The sequence below is a fragment of the Trichosurus vulpecula genome, chromosome 4 (genome assembly GCF_011100635.1).
Source record: "Trichosurus vulpecula isolate mTriVul1 chromosome 4, mTriVul1.pri, whole genome shotgun sequence".
NCBI lineage: Eukaryota > Metazoa > Chordata > Mammalia > Diprotodontia > Phalangeridae > Trichosurus > Trichosurus vulpecula.
The window spans coordinates 80,215,714-80,236,845 of NC_050576.1; the positions used below are offsets into that span (position 1 = coordinate 80,215,714).

Sequence of the window (21,132 nt, forward strand, 5' to 3'; positions counted from 1 at the left end):
TAGATCCAGGAGAGATAATTTAAAAATTATTGGACTACCTGAAAGCCATGATCAAAAAAAGAGCCTAGATATCATATTTCAAGAAATTATCAAGGAGAACTGCCCTGATATTCTAGAGCCAGAAAGTAAAATAGAAACTGAAAGAATCCACAGATCGCCTCCTCAAAAAGATCCCCAAATGAAAACTCCTAGGAATATTGTTGCCAAATTCCAGAGCTCCCAGGTCAAGGAGAAAATACTGCAAGCAGCCAGAAAGAAACAATTTGAGTACTGTGGAAAAACAATCAGGATAACACAGGATCTAGCAGTTTCCACATTGAGGGACCTTGGAATACGATATTCTGGAGGTCAATGGAGCTAGGATTAAAACCAAGAATCACCTACCCAGCAAAACTGAGTATCATACTCCAAGGCAAAATATGGATTTTCAACAAAATAGAGGACTTTCAAGCTTTCTCAGTGAAAAGACCAGAGCCGAATAGAAAATCTGACTTTCAAACACAAGAATCAAGAGAAGCATGAAAAGGTAAACAAGAAAGAGAAATCATAAGGGACTTACTAAAGTTGAACTGTTTTGTTTACATTCCTACATGGAAAGATGATGTATATGATTCATGAGACCTCAGTATCATAGTAGCTGAAAGGAATATGCATATGTATATATATACACACATATATACATATGTGTGTGTCTATGTATGTGTGTGTGTATATATGTGTGTGTGTGTGTATATACATATATATATTTAGACAGAGGACACAGGGTGAGTTCAATATGAAAGGATGATATCTAAAAAAATAAAATCAAATTAAGGGATAAGAGGAATATATTGAGAGAGGGAGAAAGGGAGAGATAGAATGGGGTAAATTATGTCCCATAAAAGTGGCAAGAAAAAGTGGTTCTCTAGGAAGGGAAGAGGGGGCAGGTGAGCAGGAATGAGTAAATCTTGCTCTCATCGGATTCGACCTGAGGAGGGAATACCATACACACTCAATTGGGTATCTTACCCCACAGGAAAGAAGAAGTAAGAAGATAAATAAGGGAGGATGACAGAAGGGAGGGCAGACAGGGGAGGAGGTAATCAAAAACAAACACTTTCGAAAAGGGACAGTGTCAAGGGAGCAAATTCAATAAAGAGGAATAGGTTAGGAAGGAGCAAAACATAGTCAATCTTTCACAACATGAGTATTGTGGAAGGGTTTTACATAATGATACACATGTGGCCTATGCTGAATTGCTTGCCTTCTTAGGGAGGGTGGGGGGGGAGAGAAGAGGGGAGAGAATTTGGAACTCAAAGTTTTAAAAACAGACGTTCAATAACAAAAAATTAAAAGTTTTTGCATGCAACTAAGAAATAAGATACACAGGCAATGGGGTGTAGAAATTTATCTTGCCCTACAAGAGAAGAAGGGAAAGGGGACGGGAGGGGAGTGGGATGACAGAAAGGAAGGCTGACTGGGGAACAGGGCAACCAGAATATACGCCATCTTGGAGTGGGCAGGAGGGTAGAAATAGGGAGAAAATTCGTAATTCAAACTCTTGTGAAAATCAATGCTGAAAACTAAATATATTAAATAAATTAAATTTAAAAAAAAGAATTAAAAAAAAATTTTCCCTAAAACCTACTGAACGCCTCAAATACAGATGAAAGTCAAGTGGTATTCTATTATATTAGCCTACAGAAAAATTCAAGATGATTTTAAACTATGGATTCAAACAAAACATAAGCCTGTGAACATTTTGCTTTTTAATAGCTAGCCTTTGTGGAGCACTTTACTTCTTGTCACCAAATCCACTTTTCCGTAAACTTCACTACAACTCTTGCTGATTTTCACCGCCGTCTCCAACCTCGCCCCCAAATTCTTCCAAGTATTAGTAGAGACCTTATATGTTATACAGTCCATTTCCTACCTAATGCAGAAGTCCATTCTATGGAATTAGTTCATCTGACATCTACTAAGTAACTTCTGTGCACATGGCTTGGTTCTAGGCATATGCCAGTAACTATGCCAAGGATATATGATTTCTCCATCAATAGGACATACAAAATAGGAACTCTTTCCACCAATGCAGATTACAGTGGAGAAAGTATGGGGCTGAGAGTCAAGATGTTTTGGGTTCAAATATGGCTCACTCACTGGAAGGTATGAAACCATGGCCTAGTTACTCAATCTCTATATCCCTCAACTAACTTATTCAGTAGAGCTACTTGATGAAGTACAGACATTAAGTAACTTGCTCAGCATCACATTGCTAGTAAGTGTCAAAGCGGGATATGAATCCAGGTCTTCTCAACTCTAAGCCATGCTATCAACTATGCGAAGTACATATAACGATTTTGACAAACAGTCTTCAAACCTCTGTCTAAATACCTGGGAGGCAGCATGGTAGAGAAGAAAGGATACAGGATTTGAAGAGAAAGGACCTTATTTCAAATCCCGGGACTTTAGGCAAATCACTTAACCTCCCTGGGCTTCAATTTCCCTCACCTTTCAAATGAGGTGAGTGGATAAGATGGCATCTAGCTCTAAATCTAGGATCCTATGACCTATAACAGCAGTGAGCTCACTACTTGAACAGATTTGTATGATTTACTTCTTAACCTTTATACTTAAAAGATTTTGAAAAATATAATATATAAATATAAATATATAAAAAGATATAAAAAGATGAAGATCCTTCATAAAAAAAGATTGTGACAGGCTGAAATGGCTATCTTTAAGTTCTGAAATTAAGAAGTAACTGCACAGAATGGCTATGACATGGCTTAAGAGGACTTTATGTGATAAAAGACCATGGATTTATGGTTAACTGTATGCTCAATAAAAGCCTAATATGATATAGCTGCTAAAAAGGCAAATATAATCTTGAACTTCACAAACAGATGGGTGTTTTCATTGGTGAAATGAATATAATGTTATAAGGTGGGTATCTAGAAGGTCACTAATGGCTACATTGGCCATGTTAGTCTGACTCCATTCTTTCCAGTGAGACCACATCTGGAGTCTTACATTTTTATTAGAGATGCCATATTTTAAGAACACTGAAAAACCAGAATATATACAGAAGAGGATATTCAGAACAGTGAAGGAACTCCAAACCATGTCATGGCTAATGACTGAAGAAATTAAGGACAGAGTTAGCACAGAGAAAAGAAACCCTGGGGCCAGTTAGGAGAGGGGGATGGAGGAAAGACCCTAACAGCTATTTTCCCATGTTTTAAAACTATCACATGTAAAAAGATTGTATTTACTCCTTGTGTAGCCCCAGGACTAGGACTAATGGCAGAATTGAAGTTAATGCTGATTAAGCCAGGATTATGGTTCAATTATAAAGAGAAATTGATAATGAGCACATCAAGTACATTGCAGGCGCCTAAAGTAAACACATCATGCCTTATTTATCTATCTCCTTCACTGACTGTAAAAAAAGCAGGCACTGCCCAGAGTAAGCACTTGCAACACCTGCTGAGTTAATGAATAAATTACAGCTGTTCAGAAAGGAATAGGATGACTGGTTATATAGCGAGTTTCATGTTAGTACAAGCGTTCGTGATGACTATGTTTCAGAACCGTGGTACAGACTATTATTATATGACCCCTAAGAATATTTGTCGACTGACAAATAATGCTGCATATACAACCAAAAGTTTCTTTAAAAAAACAAAACAATAACCTTTAGACAATCATAATTATATCAAACTTTCTGAATGTTGCTATAACTTTATATAAAGATTGACTAAAACACCAAAATCCTACCAAAGAGGCACTTCATCCTTAGAATGAATGCTAGGTACACTTTAACCCTCTTCCCTATATGATTAGTTGAGGTCAAAAACCACCACTACCCCCCCCCCCAAAAAAGCAATCATATTCCATATGTCACCCAAAAGAGCAGCAAATGCCTCAAACAGAAGGACGCAAAAAATTAAATTTTTAGGTAATTAATGACAAAAATTACTCTAGCCATATTTAATTTTTGTTTAAGTCTAGCACACTCAAATTTAAAATTTTTTTAGTACGGTATGCACAAATTTGGACTTGTGAATATTTAGTATTTTTGTGATAAATCAAAACTACATTTTTAGAAAAAAGACAACTTGGATAGTATTTGAACAATCCAAAAAATAATCAAGAAGATACCATATGGTACACACATACCCCTGATTTATGTTTAGACAGGTCCATCCCAAACTGTGCTGGCCCAGCAGTCAATACTACCCTGCCAAAAAATGGGTGGGAAACTATTTGAACAGCTCGAGGTGGTAACTGTTGTTCTTTCTGTTGCTGACTAGACAACTCAATCATCTCTTGCATGAATCGCAAACCATCTTCAGCATCAAGTGAACTTGCAGCCTAAAATGAAAATGAAACAGCTTTATATGGGGAAATAAATGATTTTACATGTTCTACAAAACATTTTCATTTTTTGGTGCCATTGAGTCTACTAGTCTTTAATACTTAACTCTATGCTTCTTTCCACATGCTCCAAATATATGTATACTCTCCCTAGTATTAAAAATAAAAAATACTTCTACACTATACTACATTATATTTTCTAAAGTTTATCAGTCTGGCTATTTGCCAGTGGCCATCAACAATGCCCAAAAGGATACAGAATTCACTTCTGAATCATTCTTTATTAGGGATTGAACATCTTGATTTTCATATTCTGCCTTCTTTTGTCTACTACTGTACCGATTATCCCAGTAGGCAGACCTATGAGCCATAGATGAAAGTCGCCAAGGGACACCGGGAAATTTAGATCTGAAATAAAAATTTCCTAAAATTAGGACTATCCTAAAGAAAAATGGCCTGCCATGAGGAGGAAGGGAGATAGAACATTCCTTCTCTCTAGGTGTTCTAGATCACTAGTCAGGGATATGTAAAGGGAATGTATTATTCAGGTCCAAGTTGGATTAAATGGCCCCTACATTACCTTCCAACTCAGATTCTATGATGGCTTCTCTTTAAGAATGAACCCACTGTCTTCCCACATAATTCTTCTACTCAACGGTATAAGCTGACATCCACCCAAAAAAAATCATCGAAATTTGTAGTTTACTCAAACTAAACATATTAATGATGTAAATAATTTAGAGGCTCACCAAAAAAAAAAAAAAAGTTCCTAAGTGCAGATGGTTCTTCTCTAGTACAAAATATATAGCTTGCTGTTAAAATCATTTTGGCAACGTATTACTAAAAATACTTGAATTTGTGAGACTAAAATAATTTTACAAAATGGGTGCAGTACTTGAGTAAACAGAAAAATGCACAAAGAATTTAATATTTCTGAAAACTGTACTTTGAACAAAATGAAAAAAAAATTTTAAAAATGAAAAGTACAACACATAAAAGAGCCAACTAAGAACTCTGGACCCCATTTGCCTTAAACTTTCAAATAACAAGGCTAAACCTAGGCTCTAACTCATTACATCCAATTCTACAATTCAAATGCCAAGTTGAAACTTTCAGGGTATCAAACAGTTAATTGTTTTATTTAATGCTAATGAGATATAAAAAAAAAGGTTATCGGAAAAAGTTATCTCTAACATAGCACAGTCTTACTTGAATTGCATGCTGGACCAATTGCACTCTTCCATCTTTGAGATGAATCAAACTAACTCCCATCTTTTTTAAGATTTCCAAATGCTCTGGGTTACTGGCCATGAAATCTCTGGCTCTCAGTGGAGGTTTAGGTCCACTGCCAAAACTCTCTTCTCTGCTAAGAACAATAACAAACCAGGATTATAATTACAAAATAAAAAATAGTGAGAGAGATTTTATGTATCAATAGCTATATTCTCACGTATATTTTAGACCTTTGATATATAAAAGAACCTTTAAAATGAATATATTCTTGTTACAAGATCATTTAAATGCCTGAGTTGTTTTGTCTCACATTATCAGTATGATTGTTCAGAAGGGCTGAATTAGTTGCCCAGGGTTTTCATTTAGGGGATTTGGGTTTTCTTTTCCTTTTAATTAGTAATTGATATGCTCAAGATTAAAACTGACAGGAATGGACATAAAAAGATGACCTTATCATCCTCAGCACTCAACAATTCTATTACAAAGGAATTTTTTTTCTAAATTTATACACAGAATATTTAAGGTTGATATGCATTTATCCAGTCCTACTTTGAATTACAAGTATTGTACATTTCACTTCAAACTGTGAACTCCTTGAAGGCAGAGGCCTTGCCTTATCGATCTCTGAACCTCTCACAGTTCCTTAAAAAGCAACCAATAAATATTTCTTGAATGAATTGGTAAATGGATTTGACAAAACTATCTTGCATAAAACAGTTATAGAAAATAGTTACTTATTAATAGCTCAGCTATTAATTTTTCAATTAAAAAATGATAACACTGACCAAAAAATCCCTGATGTTGCATTCCATATATGTCTACAATAAATATAATTTTTATATTAGAAATAGAAATAAAGTTACTAGTTTTAACTACACAACTGTGTATTTTCTATCAAACCATTATCATTCTAGCCATTTTCCTAGGTCCAGCCTACTAGACATGACCAGCTCTTTTAACTAATCAAATTTCATATTATTTAAATGAAAAATTATCCATCTTACACTCTGACAACACCTCTAGGACAGCTTTTATCCACCACATTTTTCAAGGGTTCACGAATACTCTGGGCATACATTGGATCATTTGGGAAGAGAATCTGAGTATTTGGACATGTCCAGTCAAAGTTACTATCATCCAGTTCTGTATATTCTGTAGTCTGTAAGAAAAATACATGTTAAAAAAAGAAATTAATATTCCTTTAACATATCATGATCTAGTAAAATAAAACTTTGCCCAAGAAAGACAACTTTCAAAAAAGTATTGCAAAACAATTGGCAATAAAACTTTTGCAGAAACTCAAGTACACATAGACTATAAGTAAGAAAAGAAAATGTTACAGTCAAATTAAATAACCCCATTAACAGATTTTTCTTGTTGGGTATGAGTATAAATGACAATAAAATACTTAATTCAGAAAGTAACTCACTGTGTTTTTCTTGGAGACTGTTTGATTTGTAGTAGAGAGCCAAAGAGGTAATAGATGAGCTTCTGTTGTAAAAATGTAATCTTCTATATCAAAAATAATATCTTCTTTATCAGCAAACAGTAGGTAAAGATATTTAAACATTTCAGCTAAGAAGAAAGAGTCCATTCTAAAAATATAAAAAATAAATTTTTAAAATCTCTAAATATCCTACTAGCCAATACAAAGTTGCTTTCTATCCACAGATAACCTAATTTAAAATTTCCAGAGGGATTCTTGAAAAGTTCTAATAATCCCAAAGTGGCACTGCTACCTTCTTACCTCTAATGCTATTTTGAGACAAAAAATCAGAATAAATCATGGTGCAACAAAGATGAGAAAAGAGGAACAGGACTGCTTCTCCTAGTTCTACTAAAGAGTTTAGAAGGTCTGTCACTAGACCATGTAACAACTACTAGTTATCACTTTACCTTCGGTCTTAGTTTACTCATCATAAAACAGAGACAGATAATCTGACCTCTGTGGACTTTCTCATTGTATTATTACTCTGTAAATGACAGCACACATATATACACAACTACCAAAATATTCAAATATTTCAAATGTTAAAAGAAAATCTGCTGGGTAAAAAAAAAAAATCACACAACTGGGACAGTTACAATAAAGTTTCCTAGGGTTAAATAAGCTATTCCACAAAATATCTTGTCCCCTTTACACTGTGAAATCAGATCCCTGAGCTTACAGAACTGTGTCTACAATAGCCCCTAAGTGAAGGCTTCTCCTGTGAGGGACCCATATACATTTTATGACCTTTTTTTGTATGCTGATTTCTGGATTTTCAGTTGTGTTCTGGCCATTTGATCCTGCGACCCAAGTGCATTTTCATATATATGCAGCACTACTGTGGAAGCAGATATCCTGAATTTAAGCCTTGATTCTACTCTGGGCAACTCATTTACACTCTCTGGGCATCCTTTTCAATTTATCCCAATTCGGGTTCCCTACCTCACAGAGATGTTGAAACAACACACTTGGCAAACCCTCAAAGCACTGTATGTTAGTTATCATTACCATAGATGATAATTACCACATATGATTTTTTCTTATTAAAACGGTATTCTATATCAGGGTCTGACAAAACAAAATTTGTCAGTAATTTTTTTCTTTTGCTAACAAAAGGGAAACCAAACTCTTACCTATAACTAGGGATAAAGTGTTTAAACACAATGCTGTTTATCCTGCAATAAACTTGTTACTTAGAAAAACTACCCAAAATCAGATCATTTCTAAATACTATTTTGCCTCTAAATGCTAAAAGAATAGAATGTACTCATTTCTGATACTCATATTGTAAGACTTAACTAAACGTTATTAAATTAGTTCAAACAGTACAGAGCTGGTCTACAAAATGTCAGCAAGAATAAATTAAATAAGCACATAAATTAGGGCTTATTTCCTCAAGCAAACTTTGTCAATCTGGCAAATTTATTTGAACACTAATGCAAGTTTTTTAAGTTGTGTAAACATTAACTTGAGGAAAAGGGAATCCTAGGAGCATTTTACCTATCCTCATGACTTCCAGTACGAACATCCTTCATGGCAGCAAACCCACAAGGCACTCTAGCGTATTTATTTAAATTTTCAATAAGTGTTTTCCCTACTTCGAGGTAGTAAGGATCCCCTGTAGCCTATTAAAAAGAAAAAATACATATATACATATATTGTGTATAAAATATGCTATAAAACCTATTAAGTAGAATCTATTTCTAAAAATAATTTATGAGTCCAGTTAATCACACAAAGTTCTTATAAACACTTCTTAGATAAGCAAAACAAAACTCTTCCACTTTATAGTATGGATGTTTGGACAGAACAGATGATGTGAACTACTATACCTTCTAATAACCATGTGTTAAAAAGTGACTGTGATACATTCAACCAATGAGATATTCAATAAGGATTTTGAAAATTCAACTGTCACTTTCAAATGACAAATTATGTAAGAGGAAATGAGGACATGGAGGAAAAAGAAAATTATCTTACTTTATATAAGAAGTAGGTACTTTCTGCAAATTCTGGCCTTAAGGGATGCTGAGCCCAATGTACTCTGAAATCTGTAGTAAAAGCCTAAACAAAATTTAAAAATACAGTCCAGATAAAATTTAGATGTTAAAAACCCATAATAAAAATAGCAAACAGTTTTAGGACAGCTGACAATACTGCAGATGATATACAACACTCTGCTAAATAACATAAATACATTATGTATTAAGAGAAAATAAAAATTTCCTTAAAAAAAAATTTTGATCTTAATTGATTCAAATTTATAAGCATAAGATAAATGGTCAAAGATATGAACAGGCAGTATTCAAGGGGGAAAAATCCAGTCAACAATCATACAAAAAAATGTTCTAAATCACTAATTGGTAAAATGTAAATTAAAGCAATTGTGAGGTTCCCCCTCACATGGATTAGAATGGTAAAGATGAAGTAAATGACAAACATCAGAGGGCTACAGGCCCATGAGCGCAGTGTCGGTGGAGTTGTGAATTGGGAAGGTCTACTGAGCCTAGACCCCAAAGAAATAAAAAAGGACAAGGACTTATATGTGTACAAAAATATTTATAGCAGCTCTTTAGTTAGAAATTGGAGACTAAGGGGATATTCCTATTAGGAAATGGCTAAATGAACTGTGCTACATGAATGTAACATTATTATGCTATAAGAATTTACAAAATGGACAGTTTGAGAGGAAACTATGAAGACCTCTATCAAGTGATGCAGAGTGAAAAGGACTTCCTTACCATTGCCCCCCAAGACACCCTGGTCTCCTGACTGAGCATTTTCATTGCCTGTCTCCCACAGAATTCTTTCCCTCCTCATCTCCACCTCCTAGCATCCTTCAAGTCTCAGCTAAAGTCTCACCTTCTACAGAAAGTCTCACCTAGTCCTTCTCAACCTTAGTGCCTCGCCTTGGAGATTATCTGAGCTCCCTGAGAGCAAAAATTTTGTTTTTTCCCTTCCTTTGTATCTTCTCTGCACCTAGCAGAGTGACTTGCACTTAAGAGGCATTTAATAAATGCCTGCTGATTAAGTGAACTACGACACCAATTTACATAAAAGAGACCTTAGAAGTCTAATCAATAAAATGATTCCAGAAAAAACAAGACGAAATACACCACTCACCTCAGGTCAGAGAGGCGATGAATTTAAAACATAACGAGACATATTCTCAAACATGGCCAATGCAAGAATTTGTTTTGTCAAACAATCCACCCAGTATTTTTTTGAATACATTTAATGGGGGTAGGGGATGGGAAGAGATTAATAAAAGAAAAAAAAATACATACTCTGGAAGAGGAACTGAGAGGCATATGAAGGGAAATTTAAGTAACATAAAAACAAAACATCAACAAAATTTTATATTTTTTTTAAAAAGGGCAATTTACAACCAGGAAAAAAAAACTTGTGATCTTTAAGGATTGTCATAAAGCTCTTTATCAAGGGTTATATTTCCACAGATTTACATGAATGCCAAGAAAAAGTTACTTAAAAATCTGTTCCATACAGAAGTAGAGAAAATGATAGGAATATCACCAAAAAAAACCTGTAGATAATGAAATCATATCCTTGAGAGTTTCATACTCTTAAATTATAAAAAAACTAAGCTTTCCCACACATAATGAACCACTTAAATGCTTCAAATAATTCCTCCCAAGCAGCTAATAAAACAGTTTCAAGACAAGACAATCTATATACATTTCTGAAAATTTGAATTCTACCTATTACCAGGAAGCTAAAATCTGATACTCAAATTTAGTTTAGTGGTAGCATATTAAATTAGTAGGACAGTTATCACACACATTTTGTTTTTAAAAATCAAATCTAAGCTGTACCAAGATATCACAGAAACAAACTTGGCTGCCTAAGAAGACTGCCAAAATATATGCATGTAACTGTATGAAAAATGATGCCTTCTCTCATTCAGAGGAATCCATCTATTAATAATGCATATTTGTGACTGTGAAAAAGTTAAAAATACAAATTTAAATAGAAAAAAATTACATTATAATATATACACCTTCCACAAAACACTATTTTTTTTTTGGAAATAATTTATTGTGATCCCTAGGATCTTTTTACTTACCTCTGGAAGAAAATTGTGCTTTTTTATCACCTGATATAACATTTCATGAGTTTCAATAGCAGGTCTAATGTCTCCTTTTAAAACCTACAGTCATAAAATAAAAATTAATCTAACATACACATTTTGCTACCTAAATCACCTGCGATCAGTATCATGCAGAACCACACAAAAAAATGTGAATAATGACCTTTCTTGTTTAACGCCCTTTTATAGGCAGCTCCTAAACCTATTTGCCCCTATCATTTGACTTGGTCAGGGAACAGCTGTTGTTGACGCTGTCAGAGAAGATACTGGACTACACAATCCACGCATTGATGATCTGTTCCAATTTGGAAGATACCAACAGAAATCTGCAACTAGCTAAAGGACGTATCCATCTAGAAAGTCTCATTGTCTAGAAGTAGTCAGGTTAGCTCAGCTGCTTTAGAGTATGAGGTTATTAACACCAAGGACATGAGTTCAATCCCTATGGGAGGCAGTAGGTTCAATGGAAAACAATATATCCACATAATACCAGATATGAGAGTCAGAAGGCCTGGGTTTAAAACGTAGCTTGCCTGTGGACTACGAATTTGGGCAAATCATTTAATCACTTTAAATGAAGGTATTAAAATAATTTCTAAAGGTCCCTTTCAGCTCTAAATTCTATGGTCACATAAAACCAAATCTGATCTTCTCTGAGGTCCCCCTCCTTCCATCTTTCTTTCAATGGCACCATCATTCTCTCAACTCATTCATGTCCAAAAACTCTTTTTTCTTCACTCCCAAGTACAGTAACTAAATACTGTCCGTTCTTCCTTGAAAATATCTATTTGCCTCCCATTTCTTCTTTGTTCTTATTAGTAATATTCCAGGCCAAGTCTTCAGCACTTGTCTCCTCAGCAGCCACAACTACCGAAGACCTGACAAAGTTCCCAACAACAAAGTCCCTGGCACCATCAAATGGTTCAACATCAGGAACTGCTATGATTTTATGAAAGGAAGGACTTGAAAGAACATGCATTACTCTCTGCTTTGCTGCTACATCCTAAGAACCAATGGACTTTTTCATCTGATTTGCAGCTGGAACTTCCTCTATGTGTTTTCTCTACCTACCTCAGATTCTAAACTGAGCTCCCTGAAAACAGGACCATCCTATGGTTTTTCTATTTGTGTTCCCAAGGTTTGTTTATTATTAGCAGAGTACACTGCAGTAGGAAGTGTTTAATAAGTGCTTTTTTTCCTAATACACTTATTCATCCATATATCAAAGAGACACTATTATCACCAGCCACACCTAATACAACTCATAGGAGTAGTGTAGCTAGCACCTAGCTTTTGACTATGGTAATTTGCTGCTTCATTTACATTTCATTACTGTTTACATTAGAAAATAAGAATGAAACTAGTGACTGTTGTTTTTAGAGATTTAAATTAATATAAATAATATTTACTTCATTTTAATGGTATGATTTAATGCTATTTTTAAATACTCAATTTCTCTTTACCTGCAAACCTGGAAAGAAGGCAAGCAAAGAGTCCATCCAAGTTCGAGCATTTAGCATTGGTTTGTGGATGTGCACATCAAGCAGAAGAGGAGGCTGGCTAATGTACCTCATTATGGCATCATAGTGCTAAAAAAAAAAAAAAAAAAGATCAATACCCATTTTATGCAATCAGCACAAGCAAAGGAAGAAAACATTCAAACGAGCTATTCCAGACAAGTCTCTTAAGCTCAATGGACCTCAGGAAGTCAGATTATGGAGAGACAGCAGGAAAAGAAAACTAACTCTGGAGTCAGAGGGCCTAGGTTCAAAACCTGCCACCAAAGTTTGCTACTACATAACCTAGGGTAAGTTCTCCTTGAACATCATTTTTATTATTTGTGAAATGAGGGAATTTGACTAGATGGTCTCTAAGTTATATCTTCCCCCAAATTTAAGATCCTACAAAAAAGGCCAGGTTGGAATAAAAAGCATGCCTTAATATCCTAAATGAGAAAAATCTAAAAAATTGAGTCAACTTCAGTGCTGAAAGTTTATTTAACCATTTTGAGGGAAATCATTCCAAATTAAAAGTATATCCTTCCATAGCTTCTTAAACTGAATATACAAAATATAAATTAAGCTTTTTTTGATGACTGAGGTTTCAATAACATGAACATAAATTTCTGTGACACTGAAGTAAGGATGCCCTCAGGATCTAATGAAATACTTATATATTTGTTTCTTAACCTGGGGTACATTAATTTAAAAAAAAATTCTGAATAGCTGCATTTCAATGTAATCGGTTTGCTTTGCAATCCTAAGTATGTTTATTTTAGTGTTTAACAAGATTCTGATAAGAGGGTCTCTAGGTTTTATTTGGCTGACACAGAAAGAGGTTAAGTTAAGAACCCCTGCTTCTGATCAATCAGTTACTCTCCTGGCCTCAATACTGCAGAGTTTCTTTAGTTCTCTTCAGTCCCTCTGGAGCTGGTCCTCTGCCTGACTGCCCAGAGTCTGGGGTTCACTGCCCTCGTCAATATTTCTGCTTCTTCCTGCTCTTTCTGTTGAACCTGGTTCTCTTTTCCTCTCCCTCCAATTTTCTTTTTATTCAGTCTCTTTTTTACTAAGGCTAAGTAAGAAAATGTTTTTAGAATCAATGAGGCTTCTTAACGAGAAACAGCGTGAGAGGGTGGACAAAATGTTGGGCCGAGTCAGGAAAGTGGGGCAAACAGGAAGACCTGTCTTGCCTCTGACACCTCTTAGCTGTGTGATCCTGAGCAAATCACCCAACGCCCAGGTGCCACAGGCAGCTACAGCTACTTATATCTATCAAGTTACAGATGGATTGGAATGTAGGTAGGAGTTCCTTACATTGACACAACGCCTCTGTAAACGTAACTGCATCTCCTCCTAAAATCATCTAAGTTCAGTAAGTTTTGTTGTTGTTCATTAACACCAGGATCACCTGGGTTATAAGGAAAACTGAGATTTTAAAGAAAATATTTTTAGTTCAAGAAAATATATTTCCTAGTAAAAAAAAGATTGGCTGCCTAACTAGCTTGATTTTAGAAACTCCGAAGAGACTCAAAATACTTTAAATCAACTTTACAAACTACAATAAAAGTGTCCAATGCAAAAGAAATTTCTGAGAAATACTGTTAACAAGTGACAATGTTTGCCCCATGTGGCAACATGAAGCAAAACTACCCCAAAGTTCCAAGAGCTAGAGTGTAAAATAGTGGTTAGGAGAACAAGGTTAAAGAGTTAAGGTGAAAAATATCATTCATCTCAACATATTCCCTTCTATAATCAAAGGTAGGGAAAAATAATAAGATTCAAATCTATCCATTTTCCCTTTATTAGCAATTCTGATAAAAGATCTAAACTAAAAGAGACTAAAATTACTGGCTAAAATGAAATTTCTGGAATATGAGTTTCAATTATCTACAGAAATCCACCAAGGAAAAATGAAGAGTTGCTTGTATTACACTTATGTGAGCAAATCAATTATCTGCCAAAATTTCCTGACTACATAAATAAAATTCTGTCAAAAACTGACAATTGATTTACTTTAAATCTAAAAATAACAAATATGAAAAGTGAAAAAACTTACTGTGTTAAATCTTTCAAGAAAACTGTCATCTCCAAGCAAGACATAGGCTTTTAATAAATATTCATAGTATGAATCAATTCCTGCTCCAACTCCACTGTCTACAAAAAATGAATACAAATAAGCCCATTCAAAACAATTGTCGAAAATTATGTCAAATGCAAATGAGGTTACTTCAATACTTTACATAGGGCAAATGAGGATTACTGGTATGTTAACAAAGAAGAGGACATTGATAAGCACACAAATAAAAATAATAGCATATATATATAAGCAAAATAATGTTTTAGAGATAATCTATGATTCTTGTGGGAGAAAAAAATTTGTGATGAATGAATAGTATTTCTTTAATAACATTTCAAAACTGAGGGATGAAAACTTCCATATACTGAATTCCTATGATTAAGAAAAAAGGGCTGATTCCTGGTGAGACACTAAAACAAAGCACCACTAGAGGGCGCCTTTGTGCCATTTAAAAGTCATGTATTTTTGTATTCCAGTCTTTGCTTCTGTAGTCACCTCTTACTTCCTCTAAATTCTTTCTGATCTTGCTCCTAAGTCTGCGCTTTTTTTGTTTACTAGGATTATCACTGTTAATACAACTCATCAGAATTTGGATATATAAAGAAAGAGGAGATTCAAACAAGATTTGAAAGAAGCATTCTTTCTACCTCTTCCCACCTTTCTTTTATTTCCATGACTTGGTCAGTAACTTTCTTTCCTGAGGTAGAGACAGGAGCACCAGAAGCATCAACACCTCCCAGAACAAGGAGGCTCTGCCCCCTCCCATGGGACCTGCCCTTTCCCTGTCCCTATGTGGAGTGGGCCCTGCAGTCACCGCCTTGGGGGGCATCTCCCAGGCAACCAGGCCAGGGGCAGAGCCTTTGATGGGCCTGTCTGAGGCAGCTCTTACCACTCTTATCAACCCGATGCTTGGGAGACATAAACTCCCCTCAGCAGCCCCTCCTTTCAATTGGATTCAAAGGATTTTTTTCACCCAAAAGATTTGTTAATTGCACTGTTCCTACAGCACCATACACAAGTCTTCTGCTGCTGACCCACTGGCTCACTCAGCTACCTAAACAATGACCCTGTGCATGAGCTATTAAGTAAGGTATGTCCTTTCCCCTGGAAACCAAACTGCCTTTACATCAAGTTCCAGCTCTGAAATAGTCCAGCCTTCATCTGAACTCCAAGTAACACAACTGTTTATAACATTCATTTGGTTGGCTTGTCACTCCAATTAGATTTTAAGTCTCCTGAGAGCAGGGATATATCTCATACTTTGTGTATCCTTAGCATCCAGCACACTGGGCCACAAGATGTTTTGCAGATGTCACCAGTAAAAACAGCAGTCAGTAAGCTCTGGGACTAACAAAATTGCTAAATTATCAAGACTGTACTTTACTCCATGAGGTGAACTGGGATATGGAGACCAGTTATAATACCTGAATGAAGCTCCAGTTATCTTGGGATTGAAGGCATTTTACATGGTTCTAGAGATGGCCAGACAGTTTCAAAACAACAAAAAACAAACCCACAGCTAAAGCCCAAAACACTGCAAAGGAAAAGACTGATTCCATCATTTCCTAAAATGTTCTGAGGAGACAATGAAATTGTGATGAAAAAACCTGTAACTCACATACCTTTGCGTACCCAGTCTCCAGTATGAATATTAATAGTTACTCCTACTAAATTACTGCTGCGCTGTCTTTTTTCCCAGAGGAAGTCAAGCGCTTTCCGTGCATATTCCTGAAAATCAAATAAATACAAATATTAAAACTATAATTTAGCAATCTAGAAAGTCACAGTGATGTTTTTCTTAAAAAGAATGAAAAGGGGGACAGCCAGGTGGCGCAGTGAGTAGAGCACCAGCCCTGGAGTCAGGAGGACCTGAGATCAAATCCAGCCTCAGACACTTGACACGTACCAGCTTGTGTGACCTTGGGCAAGTCACTCAACCCCAATTGCCCTGACCCCCCCCCAAAAAGAATGAAAAGGGTACCAATACTAAAGAATTCTCTTCAATGTCAGATTTATTACGCTAGCCAATTAAATGGAAATAAATGACAATAATGTAATTTTTAGAAGTTATGAGAAAGAGATGGCAGTGGCTGATAGTTCTGAAAATCTGGACCTCTAAATTAATGCATAATCTTAAACAATTAACATTTATTACTTATCCTGAGGTTCACATATAACAAAATAGGAAAAGTAGTTTGTTTTATAAATAGGTACACATATTTATTGTTATTTAATAACAGCTTTAAGTGGCAACTAGGTGGTGCAGTTGGGAGAATACCAGGCCTAAAATCAGGAAAATTCATCTTCCGGAGTTCAAATCTGGCCTCAGACACTTACAACCTGTGTGACCCCAGGGATAGTTACTTAACCCTGTTTACCTCATTTTCCTCATCTCTAAAATGAGCTAGAGAAGGAAATGGCAAGCTACTCCAGTATTTTTGCCAAGAAAAGCCCAAATGTGGTCACAAGAGTCAGACACAACTGAAAAAGTGACTGAACAAAAACTAATAGCTTCAAGGCTTATGAAGCATTCTATCATATGAATCTCACAACAACCCTCCGTGGCAGGCACTACAAACATTCAAACATACAAACTATCTCCATTTTAGTGATTAAGAAACAGGCTAGGAGAGTTTAAAGTCACTTTCCTGTGCTCATATGACTAGTAAGGGTTAGATGTAATCTACTTAGACTTTCCCCTTGTCAAATAAAAGGCACTACAAAAAAGAAAATCACTATGAAATAACTATTATTAATATTAGCATAATGAAATAAGCCTCTTAAAATAATTTCCCCTACTCAAATACAAAGCAAACAACTTTTTATAGATGCCATTTTGTGGAAAAGCATAATTTCTTAGGTGGGTAACTAAGTGAGGTTATCAGAGAGGTAAGAGAGTCTTTGAAATGCCAAATGTCAGGCATCCGAGATCCTCTTTATCACAATGGCAGATAATCTCATCAAAAGTAAATGAATAGATGGATCAGGCTTCTATATTCTGTTTGAAAATTCCTAGACTTCTCGCTTTTACATACACTGGAAACCAAATAACTAATTTTGTGCAACATTTTAAACACCAAGCAAGCCCTGTAGCCCCCAAAATACATTTCACAATTAAATTATATTTCTGAACTTTTAAATTATCATTTTGCTTCTCACTTCCATTTGGTAACTATATGCTGCCTTAATGTGGCTTGGTAGCATGTGTAATATGCAAAATCCTAACAAAACATGTAACAACTCACATTTATATAATATTTTAAACTGTATAAGTATTAACCCCATTTCATACATGAGAAAACTAAGGCTTAGAAGATGAAAGTCACGGGATCTCGATCACAGAAGAAAGACCTGAATTTGAATCTAGATCTCTTATCTGATTTGAAACCCAGCACTCTTCCCACAGTGCCCAATTGTCTCTCTATATTTGAAGACTGGACCTCTCCAGGTCACAGAGGTTACCTCATTACCTGCTTAAGCAATTAAAAAGGGTAAGTGATTGTAGCCACTATCACCTCTTTTGCAAGGTTAAATCTTCAGGGTAACAAAGAACAAAACCTCCCTTAGAGTAAACAAATTCTCTTATTGGGCATGTCAGATTAGGCTTTCAAACCAATATTTAAAATGTCAGACTTCTGTTGTACTTTTAAATTTTCTGAGGAGAAATAAGAGATATAGAGGCCAAGAGAATAAAGCACAAATACTTTATATCTGCCTTATAAAGAAATTCCCTGCTGTTAAGGAACTGTTAGCTGATAATACTATGACTGTGTATCAAAGTTTAAAGATAAAACCTTTGCTTAATACCACCTCGCTGACAAAGCACAAGGTTACTGTTACTCTTAATATGGTTATATCCTACTAGTTGGCAACGTTCGTTTTTCTTTAGCATTCTTCTCCATGGTAGGATTTATATAAAAATTCCACTGAATGAACAAATATAAAACTAAAAACAAAGTTAGCTAAACCCAAGGGATCAAAGATCATGAAAAACAAACCTCAAATATTGATGTTCCTGTAAATCGACTTAGGGCAGCAAACTCAAGGATCAAGGTACCCGCGCATGCCGTGCAGGTATCTGTCTCTGTTCCTGTTCGAGCTTCTGGTTTTCTCATGCCAAATTTTAAGTTAATCTGAACAAAATGAGAAGAAAAGCATTTTAGCAATAAGGATACAGTCTAACTCCTTGACAAATGACTAGTTTGTCTTTCATAGTGACTTTATTAAACTACAAAAATCAGACATGAAATAAATAAGCATACAATGAAATTTAATCCAAACACCTGAGACATCTCCATTGGATGATATACTACATAATATACTTAGGGACAGGATAATTTTAATTCTTTCTGCGACAAAATCAAAGTTCAACTAGATTATTCTTGTTATATGGAGAAAGTATCTTCTAACAAAGATATTAATGGATGAATTGCTAAAATTATTCAATACAAGCCTAGGAACTAGATGAAACTAGGCCAGGTCTAAAAAAAGTTAGGTTAAAGAAACAACTTAATAAACGCTAAAAATCTTCTCCTCAGAACTAGAAGTACAGTCTCTTAGCCAGAAGTGACCAAATAATCTTTTACTATGATAGTGATAAGTGTCAGGTCGAGATTTCAAAACACAGATTTTTAAAAGTGTCGAAAATAGTCAACTTTCCTGGCTTACTACTGACAGAACAACATTATTCTACCATGTGACACAAATAAAAAGTTTTTCCATTTACAACAACGTCTCCAAACATACTTCACAAAAACTTTTAGTTAACCAGAATCCAAGTGGCCAGAACTCTCAATTAAGATCCAGAATTTCTGTACCATTTCATTATTAGGAGAAAGGAACACTATGTGAAAGCAACTATAAATTAAGGAACTAAAAAAAAAAAAATCAAGCAACTTTGGGTGCAGGGGAAGATCCAAGAGCCGTTATAAATGATCTCCTTGGTCACCCCTAAATTGCTGCCATCCCCTCCTTGTTTTCCAACAAGAGGGGGCAGTGGCTTAAGAAGCCATCACCTTTACCCAGCCAGTTGGAAAAAGCTTCAGTCACCCACAATCAAACCTTCAGGATAACAGCTTCCCTTACTCTCAATCAAGTAAATCGCTCACCAGAAAGACCATGGCTTACTTTCTACACTTATAATGCTATTAATAAGAATGCATGACCCCCAAACAGTATAAGACTTGCAATCACAACAGAAGCCACATAGTCACAGTTGCTAACACATTAAAGTAGCAAAGCTCGCCTGTACAATAAAGAAAAAAAACTCCAAGTTTAACTTTTTTGACTAATCATTAGCTAACCATTAAGTTGAATTAGCAGTAATACCTTATTTCCTCAAACATTCCAGTTAACTGATTTGTTTTTTGTTTCTGTTTCTTTACTACAATTAGTTATCTACTGACTAGAGGGCACAAATGAAAGGCTGACAAAGCCCTCAGGGAGTTTCAAAATCTGACAGACACAAAGACAACTAATACAACTAATATTACAAGGCAATAACCAACGTGCAAAAAGCATTTCATATTTTCTAAAGCTCAGAGAAGGAGAGAGCACTCTGGGCTGGGGGAGTAAAGCAGAGAGGCATGAAGGAGGCAGAGAAGACCAGTTTGTATGCAAAACTAATCTACAATATCAGTTCATTAAAATTCTTGATACAGAAATACGCATTTCTGACTTCAGGGAGCACTGTGATTGTCACCCAAGAAAGCAGAAAGATTAATGCCTGATTTGTCAACTTGTCGACTTCTGATCTAGAGGTCAGTACCTTGACTAGGCCTCCAAGAACTGAGAATGGAGGAGACCCTGGCAGTAGCATCCATTTTTTCTTTTTAAGATTAGAAATATGGGGGGCTTATTGTCCAACCTGCCCAAAATGCTCAGGCCAGATGGAAGCAACTTGGAACTTGGCTCCTCTTGGTTTCAAGACTCTGAGAATCATAAGGGAATTAAAAGGAAGTATACTTCTTTATGGAAATTTGAGAGTTCAAATGTAATCTGAATTTTTTTTTTAAAAAAGGCTCTATTTAGCTGCATTCCAATACTTTCATAACCTCAGCAAGTATAACTGAACTTCTGATAACTCCATATGTTGTAAAGAAGAAAAAGCACCTATACTATTTATGGCAGTGAAGTAAATTGAGTAGTTAATTAGCTCTGGGGGGACCCTGGCCATGCATGCCACCACTTACGAGCTCATCACTACACTGCCTTCCCCCACCCCACAGCAAAATGGTGAGATGCAACCTCTACCATGCAAAAGCATTTACACATTACATTTTATTATGAAGAAAAAACATGATTTGCAAATAATGTCAAATGAAATTTCCAAATGAAACTGATTAGACAACGTTCATTTGGTAGAAGT

At 35.4% G+C, this 21,132-nt stretch overlaps 1 protein-coding gene across 2 annotated transcripts in view; it reads right to left on the reverse strand.

The window, feature by feature from the left end:
- Positions 1–21,132, reverse strand: part of EDEM3 (ER degradation enhancing alpha-mannosidase like protein 3) — a 63,567-nt gene that overhangs the window by 12,741 nt on the left and 29,694 nt on the right. The window contains exons 7-17 of one of the 2 annotated variants that reach the window (XM_036754156.1): positions 18,764–18,898; positions 16,388–16,493; positions 14,745–14,842; positions 12,653–12,778; positions 11,166–11,249; positions 9,062–9,145; positions 8,582–8,706; positions 7,022–7,187; positions 6,597–6,751; positions 5,569–5,722; positions 4,162–4,356 (exon numbers count right to left, since the gene is read on the reverse strand). In XM_036754156.1, the coding sequence (XP_036610051.1) occupies positions 4,162–4,356; positions 5,569–5,722; positions 6,597–6,751; positions 7,022–7,187; positions 8,582–8,706; positions 9,062–9,145; positions 11,166–11,249; positions 12,653–12,778; positions 14,745–14,842; positions 16,388–16,493; positions 18,764–18,898 (1,428 nt within the window). Of the gene's footprint in view, positions 1–4,161; positions 4,357–5,568; positions 5,726–6,596; positions 6,752–7,021; positions 7,188–8,581; positions 8,707–9,061; positions 9,146–11,165; positions 11,250–12,652; positions 12,779–14,744; positions 14,843–16,387; positions 16,494–18,763; positions 18,899–21,132 lie in introns of both variants that reach the window. The other variant, XM_036754155.1, reaches the window with a different exon arrangement.